Source organism: Drosophila nasuta, chromosome 3 (genome assembly GCF_023558535.2).
Source record: "Drosophila nasuta strain 15112-1781.00 chromosome 3, ASM2355853v1, whole genome shotgun sequence".
NCBI lineage: Eukaryota > Metazoa > Arthropoda > Insecta > Diptera > Drosophilidae > Drosophila > Drosophila nasuta.
The window spans coordinates 53,190,759-53,205,026 of record NC_083457.1 but is presented as its reverse complement, the minus strand read 5'-3'; the positions used below and the strand labels follow the sequence as shown (position 1 = coordinate 53,205,026).

The 14,268-nt window shown below is 36.0% G+C and overlaps 2 protein-coding genes across 24 annotated transcripts in view; one reads left to right on the top strand and one right to left on the bottom strand.

The window, feature by feature from the left end:
* LOC132788353 (potassium voltage-gated channel protein Shab) overlaps positions 1-14,268 on the bottom strand; it is an 80,434-nt gene that overhangs the window by 10,812 nt on the left and 55,354 nt on the right. For 9 of the 23 annotated variants that reach the window (XR_009632622.1, XR_009632623.1, XM_060795693.1 and 6 more), the window contains exons 5-9: positions 12,333-13,176; positions 11,377-11,466; positions 5,019-5,158; positions 3,042-3,452; positions 2,547-2,570 (exon numbers count right to left, since the gene is read on the bottom strand). Coding sequence is in view for 20 of the 23 variants with exons in the window: in XM_060795693.1 (XP_060651676.1) it covers positions 2,547-2,570; positions 3,042-3,452; positions 5,019-5,158; positions 11,377-11,466; positions 12,333-13,176 (1,509 nt within the window). In the remaining 3 variants the exon portion in view is untranslated. The other 14 variants (XM_060795701.1, XM_060795705.1, XM_060795708.1 and 11 more) reach the window with 7 other exon arrangements.
* LOC132788354 (transcription factor SPT20 homolog) lies at positions 171-1,449 on the top strand. The gene is made up of 3 exons (XM_060795715.1): positions 171-286; positions 343-525; positions 580-1,449. The coding sequence occupies exons 1-3, from the start codon at positions 259-261 to the stop codon at positions 1,401-1,403; spliced, it is 1,035 nt and encodes a 344-aa protein (XP_060651698.1). The 5' UTR covers positions 171-258; the 3' UTR covers positions 1,404-1,449.

Here is a 14,268-nt window from a genome sequence, read left to right as displayed (position 1 = left end):
TCTATACCAAAGAATATCTTCAGATCGTCTTCATTTTATTAATTTGGTATGTTTTATGAAAAATACCGCAATTTTTATTTTACTTATATTGAAAATGGGTATCGGGTACCTCACAGCCAAGTACACTTGACTTTCTCACTTGATTGTTTTGTTTGTGTCTCGATAACAAGTTAGACTCTGGCACAAAAGTCAAGTTCGAATCGATTGTCAGATGTGTTTTTGTATCGAGCTAAATGTGCTGCTCTAAATGTGCTCTAAATGCGCTTAAGCAATCTGCTTTGGATTGGTAAGTAAACAGTTCGAGTTAAGTTGCTTTAAGTCCTTATCAATGTACTCTACTAGTTGCTCTGTTAATTGTTTGGGCAGTGAGCACTCGCCCGCATCCCGCAATGATCGGAAAAAGAGAATCGCCTCAAGCTGGAGGCAATGCCGATTACGACTACGTCGACGGGACGCTGGATGAGCAACTGAAGCGACTGGGACAATACAATCTACAGAGCTGGGATGCCACATCGGAAGATGGCGGTAAGTTTACGCTTAACTAAAACTTTTCCTATTCAAAGATGGTATATTTCTTAGGCTTTCAGCGTGTCACACAATGCGATGGCTTGAGTCAAACAACGAGTTGTGAAACTCATGAAGCAACTTGCAGCACAACATGCAGCACAACTTGTCAAACGCCTTTGCCACAGCCAGGTGACTGTGATCGCTTTTCCTCAAATCAAAATCAAGCCAATTCACAGCAATCACAACAGCAGCAACAGCAGCAGTCACAGCAACAGCAGTCGCCATATTCCCCACAGCAACAACCTCAGCAACAACCTCAGCAACAATTTGAGCTGGATGACTCTGAGCTACGTGGCAGAGAGTTGCGCAAATTAGTGCAACATTTGTATGTGGCACAAGCGCGTGTGCAACTCGAAGCTACCGAGATACACAAGGCACAAGCTGTGGCAAGCTCAGCGCAAGCTCAGCTCGAAGATTCAGCGAATCATGTGCGCACCATCACAGCCACGTTGCACAATGCACAACAGGAAGTGGCAGCTGCTGCAATAAGAGCGCAGATCGCTCAGCTGCAACTTGCGGCACATGATCAGTTGTTGTTTGCTGCTCGCCAAGATGTGGACTCGCTGTCCTCACAAGTGGTTGGACTGCAGGCAGCCGAAGGAATTGTTCAACCCAAGCTAACAGTTGATCTTCATGCGTTGCTCGACAGGTTGCGTCAACCGCTGCAGCACTTTGATCGCCCCACGCCGGTGCCCATGATCATCACTCCACCTCCGCTCAGCGAGGAGTTGCCACATCCCCAACCGCAAAGCGATGAAGCAACTGTCAATCAAAAGGAAGTCATCAAGCAGCAAGAGCAAGCAAAGATTGCGAACCAAGCGATCTACTCTTTATAAAAATCCCCTCTTTAACTATATATATTTTGTTACTAATGTTCATATTTGTGTCTGTAAAATATATTCTATTCTATATTTGTTGTGGTGTCGTTGTGTATGTTGGGTTCGTTGTTGTTGATGGCAATAATGGCAATAAACATACAGATAAATAGCTGATTATACATATTATTAATAGAAATATAAGGTATTAGAGAAAAACATAAAAAGCAATGCTATAAATTACATATATTACAAACCCTCACCTAAAGAGCTAACTAAATCAGTTTTAAAATGATTTTATATATTATAAGAATGAAATTCCAATTTAAAAATGTAAAAAATAAAGATCGTCATATATAACCTTAATATTCTATACTTTTCTTTTTAAGGTCTCGAATTAAGAAAATTCCCAAAAGAAGAACTGCAAAATTACAAACCATAATATCAAATTTGATAATTTTTGGCTTTCTTTTTCTATACTTTTATGTTTAAGTTCTCAAATTAAAGATGAGCATTAATATAGCCAATTTTGTAAACAAGTTTTCAACAGGAAAGGCTATTTATAAACATAAATTGTACAAAAGTATTGCCCATATTAATTATGGCAAATAATTATTTCCATGATCTCATAAATTTATTATTTCCGCCCATTAATTATACAGCCAGTAAAATATGAATCGACAAAAAAGTACATAAATTGAAAAGTAAACAAGTCAAGTAAGATGGAAAATATTATAACTGAAAAGGTAGAAAAAGATATGAAATAAATATACGAGCAGACTTATGCAAAATTTCTTAAGCATTCTAGCAGCTGAAATGCGTTCATATTCACATATCGATATATATGAAGACTAGATATTTGGAAACTTGGAGACATTCTTAAAATGCAATATATTATTGTATAGCTCGAATTTGGATTTCATCTGCATTATTTTTTGGTAATAAAAAGAAAAAGTTTAGCATTATGTTCAGCCTCTGAAAATTAATTGGATGAAACAATCATATTTCATTAATTTGCTTTTGTAATATATATTTTGTACATTATTATTCGAATTGGAAATTTGGAAATATTTAAAGAGTATAGAGTATAGTATAGTAGCAGTGGCAAGTAGGTATGCATTAGAGTAGAGTAGTTTGAGTTCTTTGTGTATACTTTGAATGTACCTCCTTACTGCGTCCCCGTAAAATCTAAAAGTTGAAATGTGTTGTTGTTGTTATCGAACTTTATAAAATAGGCTAGCTCTTGCATTGTTTTGTAAGTAAAGATTTTGGTTGTTGTGGTTTGTGAAAATGAAACAACAAACAAATATGTGAAGCAACAATTTACGTATAAGAGACTAGAGACTACCAAAAATAAAGTATTCCACCGATTTGAGAAATCAAAAGTATATACCAAAGTGAACCAAAGAACTAAAGAGTATGCTCTCCCGATCTGAACTCAGACTTCGGGTGATAAATAATTATGAGATATATTTAAGGTTATGGTAAGTGTGTGTATTGTTTACAATAGTTGAAATATATAGTATTTAGCTCCAGTTAACGGCTTCACATTTACTAATACATAGTTACGGTTTAAGAACTTTGAAAACATTAAGATATTCAAGATATACGAGCACTTGGACTTTTGCCAGCACTTGTGTTCCCTCGACCCTCACTTACCCCTGGTGTTATCATCATCTGTATGGGCAATCCTTTCTGATTCGACGCTATGGTCATCGCATCCTCTGCCTGTCCTCCCGCAGCAACTCCTCCTCCCGCTCCTGCTCCTGCTCCACTTTCCTGTCCCGCAGTGCTGGATGTTGCCACCGCTGTGGCAGCACTTGAAGCTGCCACCATCGCCAGATTGTTGGCCACTCCTCCGGCTGGCAATTGTCCTGCCGCCTGCAGCTTCTTTTGCTCCTGTTGCTGCTGCTGCAGTTGCATTTGTTGCTGCTGTTGCTGTTGGGATTGCAACAGCGCCTGCTGCTCACGTCTGTAGCTCTCCATGGCCATCATTGAGGTCTGCCTGGCATTGGGATTATCGAAGCTGTAAGGCGGCACTGCATCCTGCTCGGAGCTAGAGCCGCGGCGCTGTGTGCGAGTGTGGCAAAGAAGTCAACGAGAGTTAATTAAAAAGACTCGGTTAATTCGAAATGTAAACCGGCATGGAAAATACCTTTCCCATCTACTCAACTCCTAATACTTTGCTAAAGTCAACCCTATTTTAATAGTCAAGAAAATAGTCTAAAATATCTAGCCATGTCCGTCTGTGTGTCTGTCCGTCTGTCCGTCCGTCCGTATGAACACCTAGATCTCAGAGACTATAAGAGATAGAGCTATAATTTTTTTGACACCATTTGTTATGTTATCAAGTTTGTTTCAAATTTTTGCCACGCCCACTACCGCCCTCGCAAATCAAAAAAATTGAATAAAATTGAATAACAAGCGTAATTTTAAAGCTAAGGTTGTGAATTTTGGTATATATAATAATAACTATAATAGTTATGATTCCTGAAAATTTGGTTGCGATCAGATAATTGTCGAAGTTATTAAAGAAATACTTTTGTATGGGCAAAAACGCCTACTTACTAGGGGTCTGAGTTGCTTTGGCTGACAATCTGGTATATTGAGCCGTTCATGGTATATTTTGAATGCGGTACTATATCGGTATATCGATATACCATTTGGTATATTTTTAGTATATTTGCAGTATATTCGGTATATTTTGAGAATAATACCGCAAAATATATTGCTTTTAATCAAATTTGGTAGCGGGTAGCTTTCTTACTTGTTTAAAAGTGTCTCTGAGTAACACTTCGTTATTTTAATTAGATTACTTCTGACCCAGTTTGTGTAATTTAAGATTAACACTTCTAAGCATATTACTACTTTTTTAACCACATTTTTCAATTAAGATAGTCTCATATTTTTTTTTGGCTTACTAATTATAAAACTATACATTTTTTTGTGATATTCTATTCTATTCTGTTAATAGAATTAAATTTGGTCGAATACTAGAAATATATGTCTTTGTCTTCTACATAATTTGTTGGGGTAACGAACTCTTTATTATATATTAGCACATATAACGGTATAAAATTATTTGTGCCATCAGAAAATTTATGTAATAGGTAGAGGAAGTATAGCTATATACCAATACATTCGCTATTTTTCAGTATTTTTTCGGTAAACTAATTTGGTATATATTAATTAGCGTACTGCACTGCATTGATTTTTATTTGGGATTAGAAGTAAGAATATCTGTCTATGTTTTGTAAATCTCTTTTTGGCCTAACTAGTGGTTAAATTATTAATCCTTTTTAATACACTACTTATGCTGTATTCAAATAGAAATATACAAGAATAACTGTCAGTATATTCCACAGAATTTATGATTAAGTCATCTTTACTAACTCAACTGATTCTTAAAAAATATATTAAAAATACACTTTATTACAGTAAAATTGTATGACTAGAGATTATAAAGTTTGTACACATATATTTCAAATATCATATAGGTAAATCGGAGGATGAATCTCCTCCATTTTGGCTTTACTTGAGGGATGAGGATTGATTAATAGGAATGCATAGATTAAAGTGGTTTCATACGATACAACAACAATCGACAAAGAGAGACACTCTTGGATCGAAACTTACGTGATGCATGTTGGAGTTACGCAAGTTGGCTACGTGCTCATAGTTCTTATAGCAGCCGGTGCCTGTGGTTGCTGGATTGCGATCGGTTGATTCGCCCTCGGTGCTGTTGCCATCCCCATCCGTTTGGGAGAGATTGTGTCCTGTGGGCGATCGGCGTAGCGCGTGGGTTAAACGGTGCCAATTTTTCAGTGATCGTGTGTGACTTTCGCGTTTTTCTGCATTGCGAATGTGTGTATTTGTGTGTGTGTGTGGGTGTGCAGGTGTGTGTTAGGTGTACGTGTGTGTGTGTGTTAGAGGATTATTTGTCGCAATTCATTCGGAATGAATTCACAACACATTTGTTGAATGTTGATTCGAGTTGGATTGTTGTTGTGTTGTAGTTGTTGTTGTCGGGTTGTTTTTTTTTTATGTTGTTGTTGGGGGTAGCACACGCAAAAAGCCATGAATGCATTTTTGTCGCCATTTGCAAAATATATTTTAATGATTTTCAACGTTTCATTTTATTTGTTTAGCCGTTTTGCAATTGTCATTCGCCATTTGTTGAGTTGGATTTGGTTTTATATTTTTATGATTGTTGTTGAGCGTTTTACGAGTATTTGGGATTCGTTTTGTTGATGAGACGAAATACAAATTAAAAGGAATAAAAGAAAGAGATATGCACTTTATGAATGTCGTTATACGATAATGTTAGTATGCTATGAACTATTTTTTTCTTAGTAATTCACGACGACGATGGCGAGAGACGACGTTGATGGTTAAATGACGACGACTAGAAACTTTTACGAGTATAATTTGTTAACAGTAGTTAAGTTTACAGTAAGAACAACATTAAACGACGAATATAATTTGTTTGTTAGCTAATTGTTAGTGTGTGTAAGTATGTGTGTGTATATATGAGAACAACATTTATTTGTAATCTTTAAAGTATAGAGTGAGACTAGTTAACAATCAACTGTGAGCTAGCTAAAGTTGGTTAGCACAACGAAATAACAGTTTTTGGAGGAAAATAGGGATTTAATTTTAAAATTGTATAGAACTGCCGCTTAAATGTAGAATTAGTCGAGAGAGAAAAAAGCTGTCAATTTAACCTCTATTTTATTTAGTTCTATTTCCTTCGATTTAAATGATTTAAGTGAACGATTTTGAAAGAAAATAAAAAAGAAATATATAAAAGTTTTTTTTATGATGTTTGCTCGGCAAAACAAATGTATGAAAAGACAGGACTTTATTTTTGGTTTATAGACAAAGTCACATTTCATGGTCATTTACGCATTCGGATTGTGTCTGTGTGAGTGTAATTTTATTTTATTGTATTTCTTTTTTGTTTGCTAAAATGCTCAAATCAAATCAAACGGAAAACTATGTGATGCGCAATAAAAATAAATAAACTTCTCACACTCTCGTTTTGTAGAATGGTTTTATGATAACAAGCAGAGCACAAATTGATGTCGTTGTTATTTGTTTTGTTAAATGAAATCAAATTGAAAGAGAGCGAAGCTCTTTCTGATGAAAAGCTTAAATTAGTTGAGCAACAAATTTATGGGTTGTTTACCTTTTTTCATTGGCTTTGGGGATTATGGATTAAATTACGCATAGAGTATAAATTTTCAAAATAGTTCAAGGCTTGACAGAGAGTCGCACAATTAAAGCACAGATACGAATATAACGGAGTATAGCATCTTGTCAAACATTAAACCAAGCGATAGTATGTTTAGATTCGATAGTTAGTTACGATAGTAGCAACACGATAGTTATCGCTTTGCTTCTTGTCAAACATTAAACCAAGCGATAGTATGTTTAGCTTCGATAGTTAGTTACGATAGTAGCAAGACGATAGTCATCGCTTTGCTTCTTGTCAAACATTAAACCAAGCGATAGTATGTTTAGTTTCGATAGTAGCAGCACGATAGTTATCGCTTTAGCAAAGTCAAATGAAATACAGCGTATTAGGTTTTGGTTTTATTGCTAATTCACAGACACACAAAGTTGCGGGGCTTTTACAGTAGTACAGATATACAATGAATACAGACACAAGTATTTGTTTAAGGTTGGGGGAGAATTACGATTACAATTTCGATTAGTAACAGTAATTTAATATATGTTCTTGTTGTTGCTGTTGGTAGTAGTTATTGTTGTTGTTGTTCATACATGGCTTGAGCATAAGGAGCGTACAGTTTCTATACGATACGATACGATACGATACAATAAAGATGTTGATAGATAGAATAGAATAGAATAGAATTGATAGAGATGCATGCAGCGTTTATATCTTCTTCTTCACTATTTGACGCTTTTAGAGACACACACAAAACAAAGGAAAGGAAAATGAAAGATAATAAAAAGGAGAGACACACACACGGAAATTAAATTGGCTTTCGGTTTTGTTTTTTTTTTAGCATATTTCTTGAAGAAAGAAGTAAAAGGCACGTAAAAGGCAGATGTCGCTTGAAACATTTTGCATCCGATCCGATTTTTGTTACTTGACAATTTCGAACTGTGCACAATGATAGAAATATTTGAACAATATTCGAATTTCGAATTCAATTTGCAAATCAAGAGAAATATATTTTTCATTTTTGTTTTACTTAAACTGAAATCCCAAAGAAAATAAAGGAACAAATCATTAAGTTATTTCTTTAGTTATTCACATATGAGCTTTATATATTTCGCATTTTGTTTTTGGGTTTTTTGTTTTTTGGTTTTTGTATAACTTTATTTAACTCTGCTCAGCGCGTTTAGCTTAGAACTACAATTTGTTAAACACTTAATAGAACTTTGCTCTTCAATTTTGCGACTGCTATTGGATAAATAAGTATTTACGTAGTCTTAGTTTATTGTTTCATTTGATGGAAAGAAACATTAAAATATTATATATTGCTGTTTTAAGTTGTTCTTGTTGCTGCAAACTAAGCGCGTTCTGCTTTTAAATAAGGCATTTGTTAATATTAATATTATACGTTAATTTAATTAATTTATTATAATATTAAGCTTTTGCTGTTTTTGCTGTTGCTTTCTTGGATTTATTTCTGAACTTTTGACCTTTGCATTTTTAGGAACATTTTGCCATCATTTGCTAAGTATCAATTTATAAATATATTGAATATATATCATAAGTATATATATATATATATAATTTGTATGTCTGTATATATATATGTTTTTAGCTACATACAATTTTGATGCGCTCACTAAATTATAAATCTAAGCTTAGTCTCTTTCGGCTACAACAACTAATTTCATAAATAAGGCTGACTTCTTTCTTTTGTTATGTTTTCGCATTAAATGTGGCTGGGAACAATTGAACCCACTTTTGTTTTCTTGTTTGTTTTTTTTTTGCTGGCCCAGGATCAGTACTACAGTTATCTGCAATCAACTTTTGGAGGGATTCTCAATGTATGTCCTGGCAGCAAAACTCTTTTACTCTTTCTGTCAGGACATATTCTCCTCGGCTTGCCGAAGATCTTTTCTTTTTTTTTTTGACTATTGTGCTCAACAAATGCCTGGAAGTTTCACTTTTTGGTTTTCCTTGCTATAGTTATAGGCCTAGTTAATAGCTACGTTCAAGTTACGTACTAAATTAAAATTGTGCTTACGCGGATTGTTTTGTCAACATTTTGGGTATTTTACGTGGCGTGTTGTTAGCATTTTTGGGAATGGGAAACACTCCGTTCAAGGTTGCCACATACACACAGCAGCATCACGCTGCCTGCATCACGTGTTTCCACTGTCACCCAGATGCGCGACAGTGGAAACACACACACATGGAAGAAGCTCTTGAAAGTTTTGCTTTATAGTTTTCAAAAATAATAGAAGAATGCAAATGAAAATCGAATTGGCAGCTGAAAGAAGGCAACAAAAAGGCAGTGACGAAAACAAATGTACACAAAAAAACATCAGCAAATTTGAGCAGATGCGATACCGAATTGGGAGCAGTGTTATCGATAAGTGATCGTTATCGACACTTTTCATTTCATTTCTTACAACATTTCAATAATATTTTCAAGTGCTGATGGCATTTAGTTCCACAAAATGAACAAAAAACAAGAAATAATAAAGTAAAGTTGGCAATACGAGAATCAGCAAAACTTTCAATACGGCGGCGTACGAGAAATGAAAAAAGTCAAGTGCCAACGTTGCGTATGCGCAACGCGTGGCACTTGCAAAGTGTTTACAAGCAGAGAGAGCGGCATGTGTGTATGAGCGGGTGTGTGTGTGTGTGAGTGTGTGTGTGAGTGTGTGTGTGATTGTGGTGTGTGTGAGTGTCTGATTGTATTCATGGCGCCTAGAAGCATTTACATTTAATCACAACATTGAATTTCGATAGCCTAAAACGGAAGTTCGCGTACATCATCAAGTATAATTGATTCTAGATTTTTGATTGGGGTTTTCTTAGCAGCAAATGGCAAATGGCAAATGGCAAACTGGAAGCCAATGTCTAAAAAAACTAGCACTAACTATGAACAGTGGAACTGGATTTTCTCTTTTGGTTTAGCTATAGGTATAGAGTATAAAGGGAAGTTCTTTGGTTTGCTCTCATACACATTTACAATAACAATTCGTTTTTACTTTTTTTTTTGGCTAAGACTAGATTGAGTGTGTGTGTGTGTTTGTGTCCGATGTGTGTGTGTAGTTGGTACATAACAAGTTGCATTTGTCTAATTTACATATACAATAACAGTTTAGCTTTACGATAACTCTGTCTCATCAACTAGTTTAGTTATAGGCTAAATTTAGGCTTAGTGTCACGTGGCTCTGGTTGTGGTTGTTCTTGTTGTGGTTGTTTCTGTTTTATGGTTGTGGTGGTGGCTCTTGGGTTCTGGTTGTTGTTGCTGTGGTTGCACCTGCCCTGCCATTGCGACTAACGACTGTCCTCGTTGTCGCTGGAGCTATTCTGCTGCTGCGCCTCGCGCTCCTCCAGCAAACTGCGATTCAGCTCCTGAATGCGAGCCGACAACGCTCTCCGACGTGGCGTGCCGAATGAGGGCAACGGCGGTGACTCAATCAAAGTATTTTTCTCGCCTTGTGAATCCAAAGATTGGTTAGAAAGTTGTTGTTTTCATTGTTGTTCGTTTTGAGTGTATGTGTGATTAGCAACAGAATTCAAATGGCAACCAAAGTGCGTGTGTGTGTTTGTATAATGTGTGTGTGTTTGAGATTTGATATTTTGAGGTGAACACGACGAGTCGAGTTTTTGGGTAAATTGAAGTTAACATTGTGTGGTTGAGTAGAAAAGAAGAAGAAGAGCAGAGAAAAGAACAAGTTGTTGGTATACTATTGAAGCTTAGTTCGTTCTTCAATTTCAATTTCAATTTCAATTTCAGCTTTGAGGATAGACTTATTATTGTGTTTGCTTTCTTTGGATATTCATTCATCACGATTCATTTGCACAAATAATTAACTCTATCCAGAGCTTCTTTGTTTCATTTGCTAAGTTTTATCAACTACGTTTTTGAAATCTAAGAAAATGAGCATATAATACGAGTTACGATTTATGTGGATGGTTGGGATTGACGAGAGTATATGTAATCAGCACTTGAAAATTCACTAAAATGTACTCAATTGGTTCAATATATATTTATATATAATTTATTGTATATATATATAGATTTAGTTACTGTAATTTGTACGAGTAATTAAATTCGAAATGGCAACTCTATTATTGAACATTCAAATTTGCTATGTATATAATATATTGTTTTTCTTTTTTTGGTATTGTGAATAATTAGTTTAGTTTTTATATAATTAAAAATCAAGCTTAGCGTTTCTCAATTTCTTCACAGAAGTAAATCATTATGAATTTTGTTTCTGCGCAATATATATATATGAAATTAATGCCAAAAACGAAAACTAATTGATGAATTAAGCAAACTTACGGACAATGCAAACTTAAACTTAAACAAATGCAACAAACCTTTTATTAAAAGGGGGTCACTTAAAAATCTACATAGATGTAAACTAGAATTGGAATTCAATTCGCTTAATGCTACAATTTCGATTGAATGGCAAATATACAGAGACTCCTAACTACTGAGGATCTATTCAAAGTTGCAGCTCTGCGGAATTTAATTTGTAATGTACTGCAACCTTTATAAATACCTGACCTGTGCATTGCGTTGAGATATGTACAAGATATTTTTGATATGGAGAGTGACTTAAAAGAGCGGAAAAGAAGATTATATTGAAGCTGTTATTGGGGTTTTGGTGTATTTTTATTTCTAAGCTAAGCGCAAAGACTACAACTTGTAAGTAGTTGAGTTCGATATAAGAGTTAGAGTTAAAGTACAAAGTGATTAATTTGCTGAATTGATTGCATTGATAGCTAGCTAGCTACGTATACGCAATGTTTTTTGTTAGTCACCTGGAGCGCTTTGCACGTCAAGGGTTTGCCTGCCTATATTGGGGGTGCTTTGTCTTTTACCTTTCGGATGCACAACATTTGTTTGCTTGCCTAAAATTAGACACAACGGGGGGAGTAGGAGAGTAGGCGTAGAGTTAGTTTCTTATTGCTTGTTGCTTTGTGGCGTATGAGTAACGAAGTTAAAAATATGTTGCCTACTTGTAGGCGCAGCCTTCAAGTGAATGTGTTTTCTGTGGTCTGTGTTCTCTGTGTTCTTTGTGTGTGTGTGTGCGCTTCTGGGCTTTGTACAAGTGAAATCCCCACTAATTTCTGCGTTAAGTACAAAAGCATTTAACTAATTGACCATCGTGTTTGTGTGTGTGTGTTCGTAGTGTATCTGGAGCTTAGTGTTGGCTTGTTGTTTTACCGGCGGCGGTTTGGTGTCCGCTTTGGCTTAAGGCGGCAGCTAAGTTGAGCAGGTGGTAAGGCAGATTTAGGTAAGTTTAAAAGGTAAGTTACGGCCTAAGGTCTACGTCAAACTTAAAAGTAATTCAATTTAGCTTAACTAGTTTAACAATTTAGTTTTACTTAGATTAAAAAAGTACAGTACAAAATTTTGCAATGAATTGCCCGAAAATTTCTATCATCTTACGGCAGTCTAATAAGGAGAGAATATATTTAATTTTTGGAATTGGATCGACTATTTAATGCTATTTACACGCCTTCATAGAAAAGTTCAGAGATAGAAAAACTGAATAGAAAAGGAAAATGAAAAGCGAAATACGAAATACGAAATACGAGTACATGCAAAAGCGAAGCAAACGAGGTGAGGGAAACTAAAGATAGATTCACAAAACTACTTGAAGAGAGATACAAAGATACAAAGCTAAAGCTACAGCAGAGATTAGTAAGTATTTATATTTTAGACATAGTGTTTTTTTTTGGCGAGAAAGAGATAGATGTATGGCATCACTTACCTGTGTCGACAATCACATCGATGAGATCCATTGATTTGGCGAACGCATCTTTTAGATTGATATGATGGAAGGAGACAATGCTACCCTCGCGTTTGGCACGATCGAGCGCCTCGCGTCGCTTGAGGGCCTTCTCGCGTCGCATCTGATTCTTATAAAATTCAGCAAAATTGTTAACGATGATGGGAATAGGCAAAGCGATTACCAGAACACCGCATATGCAACACACAGTACCAATAACCTTTCCCAGTGCAGTTGTGGGATAGATGTCCCCGTAGCCAACAGTTGTCATTGTAATACCCGCCCACCAAAATGTTTCCGGTATTGAAACGAATTTTGTATCCTTTTCATCCTTTTCGGCAAAATATGCCAGCGAAGAAAATATGAGAACGCCCATGGCCAGGAACAGCATTAGTAGACCGAGTTCCTTATATGAGTTACGCAGCGTAAAGCCTAACGACTGCAGGCCCGTTGAGTGACGGGCCAGCTTAAGGATTCGCAGGATGCGCATGATGCGGAATACTTGCACCACCCGGCGCACATCCTGGAACTGGTCCGTTGCATTCTTATTCGTTTCCAATAAAAATAACGAAACAAAGTATGGGAGTATTGCCAATAGATCGATTATGTTAAGGCCGCCCTTAAAGAACTTCCACTTGTCCGGCGAGGCGCTAAACCTAAGTATGTACTCAAGGGTAAACCACGTGATACACACGGCCTCAACCATTGCCAATTGCGGATTATCCTGTGGTGTACCATGGTCAATGTGTTGTAGTTGTGGTAGGGTGTTCAACGTCAGGGCTATGGTAGACAGGACTATGAATAGTATGGATATCACTGCGATAACCTGTGAACAATAAAGAACAATCGAAACGTATTCACGAGACCATCCATCATCATCATCATCATTATCATCATCATCTTTATCTTTATCTTTATCGACAGCGTTACAACGATTACGATAGCACGATAGTCTAGAACAATCTATATATATATATACAAATACATATTGATATGATATAGTATATGCTATATATATAGAGAGCTGTTTATGTTTTTGTTTTTTTCATTAATCAATCAAACATACAAAGTTACAACAATCAGCGCTCGCTTCGATATCGCTTATCGATATCAGTTTCGGTTAATTTCGATTATTTTGTTCTTGGAGGGGATAATCTTTCGATTAAAACGATTAAAGCAAACATTCAAGTTTCAAGTTAGCGCATTTTTTGGGAATCTCATTTGAAAGATGTTGTTGATCGTTCTGTATTGAGCCTGATGCTCGACTTTTCTTCAGGGGGGGAGGAAACTCTTAAACTCTTTGGATGGGCATAATTCTCATTTCGGTTTTTGTTTGTTGGGTTTATTTCGTTTTTTTTTCTAGTTGTACTATTCAAGGCTGCTGTACTTAATGTGAAGTATATCATTTGTAATCCTTCTTTATCAGTATAATAACGTAAAATCAGTTAACTCAAAATGCGTTAGAAACATAAAAAATAAACTCAGATTTAAGTGACAAATAAACTCAGGTGTTTTTTATTTTTCTTCGATATCAGAGTTAGTTTATATTGAGAGATTTGGATTAGTTCTATAGTTAGTTTCAAGAGCTGAGCGAGAGAGAGAGCGAGAGAGACAGGAAGGAAGCTGTTGTCTCTCTCCTCGATTTCTTTCATTAGCTCGGTTAAATGTGTGTGTTGTTGTTGTTGTTCTTGTTGTTGTTGTTGTGGGCGTGGCAATGTGGTTGTGGTTGAGTTGAGTGGCTGTGATTGTAATTGTAGTAGTGCTTGTTTATCTGTGAGCTAGTGCATGTCAAATGTGTGTGTGTGTTGGTGTGTTTGTTAGAGATGGACAGCTTTATTGTTATATCAGTTAGTTTCTATTAAAGTGTATCTCTGTGTGTGTTTGTGTGTGTGTGTGTGTGTGTGTGTTGGACATAAGA

Coding starts and splice junctions, on each gene's coding strand:
- LOC132788354 (XM_060795715.1), top strand. CDS start 259: ATGCGCTTAAGCAATCTGCTTTGGATTG. Junction 287..342: donor AAGCAATCTGCTTTGGATTG/GTAAGTAAACAG, acceptor GTACTCTACTAG/TTGCTCTGTTAATTGTTTGG. Junction 526..579: donor TGCCACATCGGAAGATGGCG/GTAAGTTTACGC, acceptor TATATTTCTTAG/GCTTTCAGCGTGTCACACAA.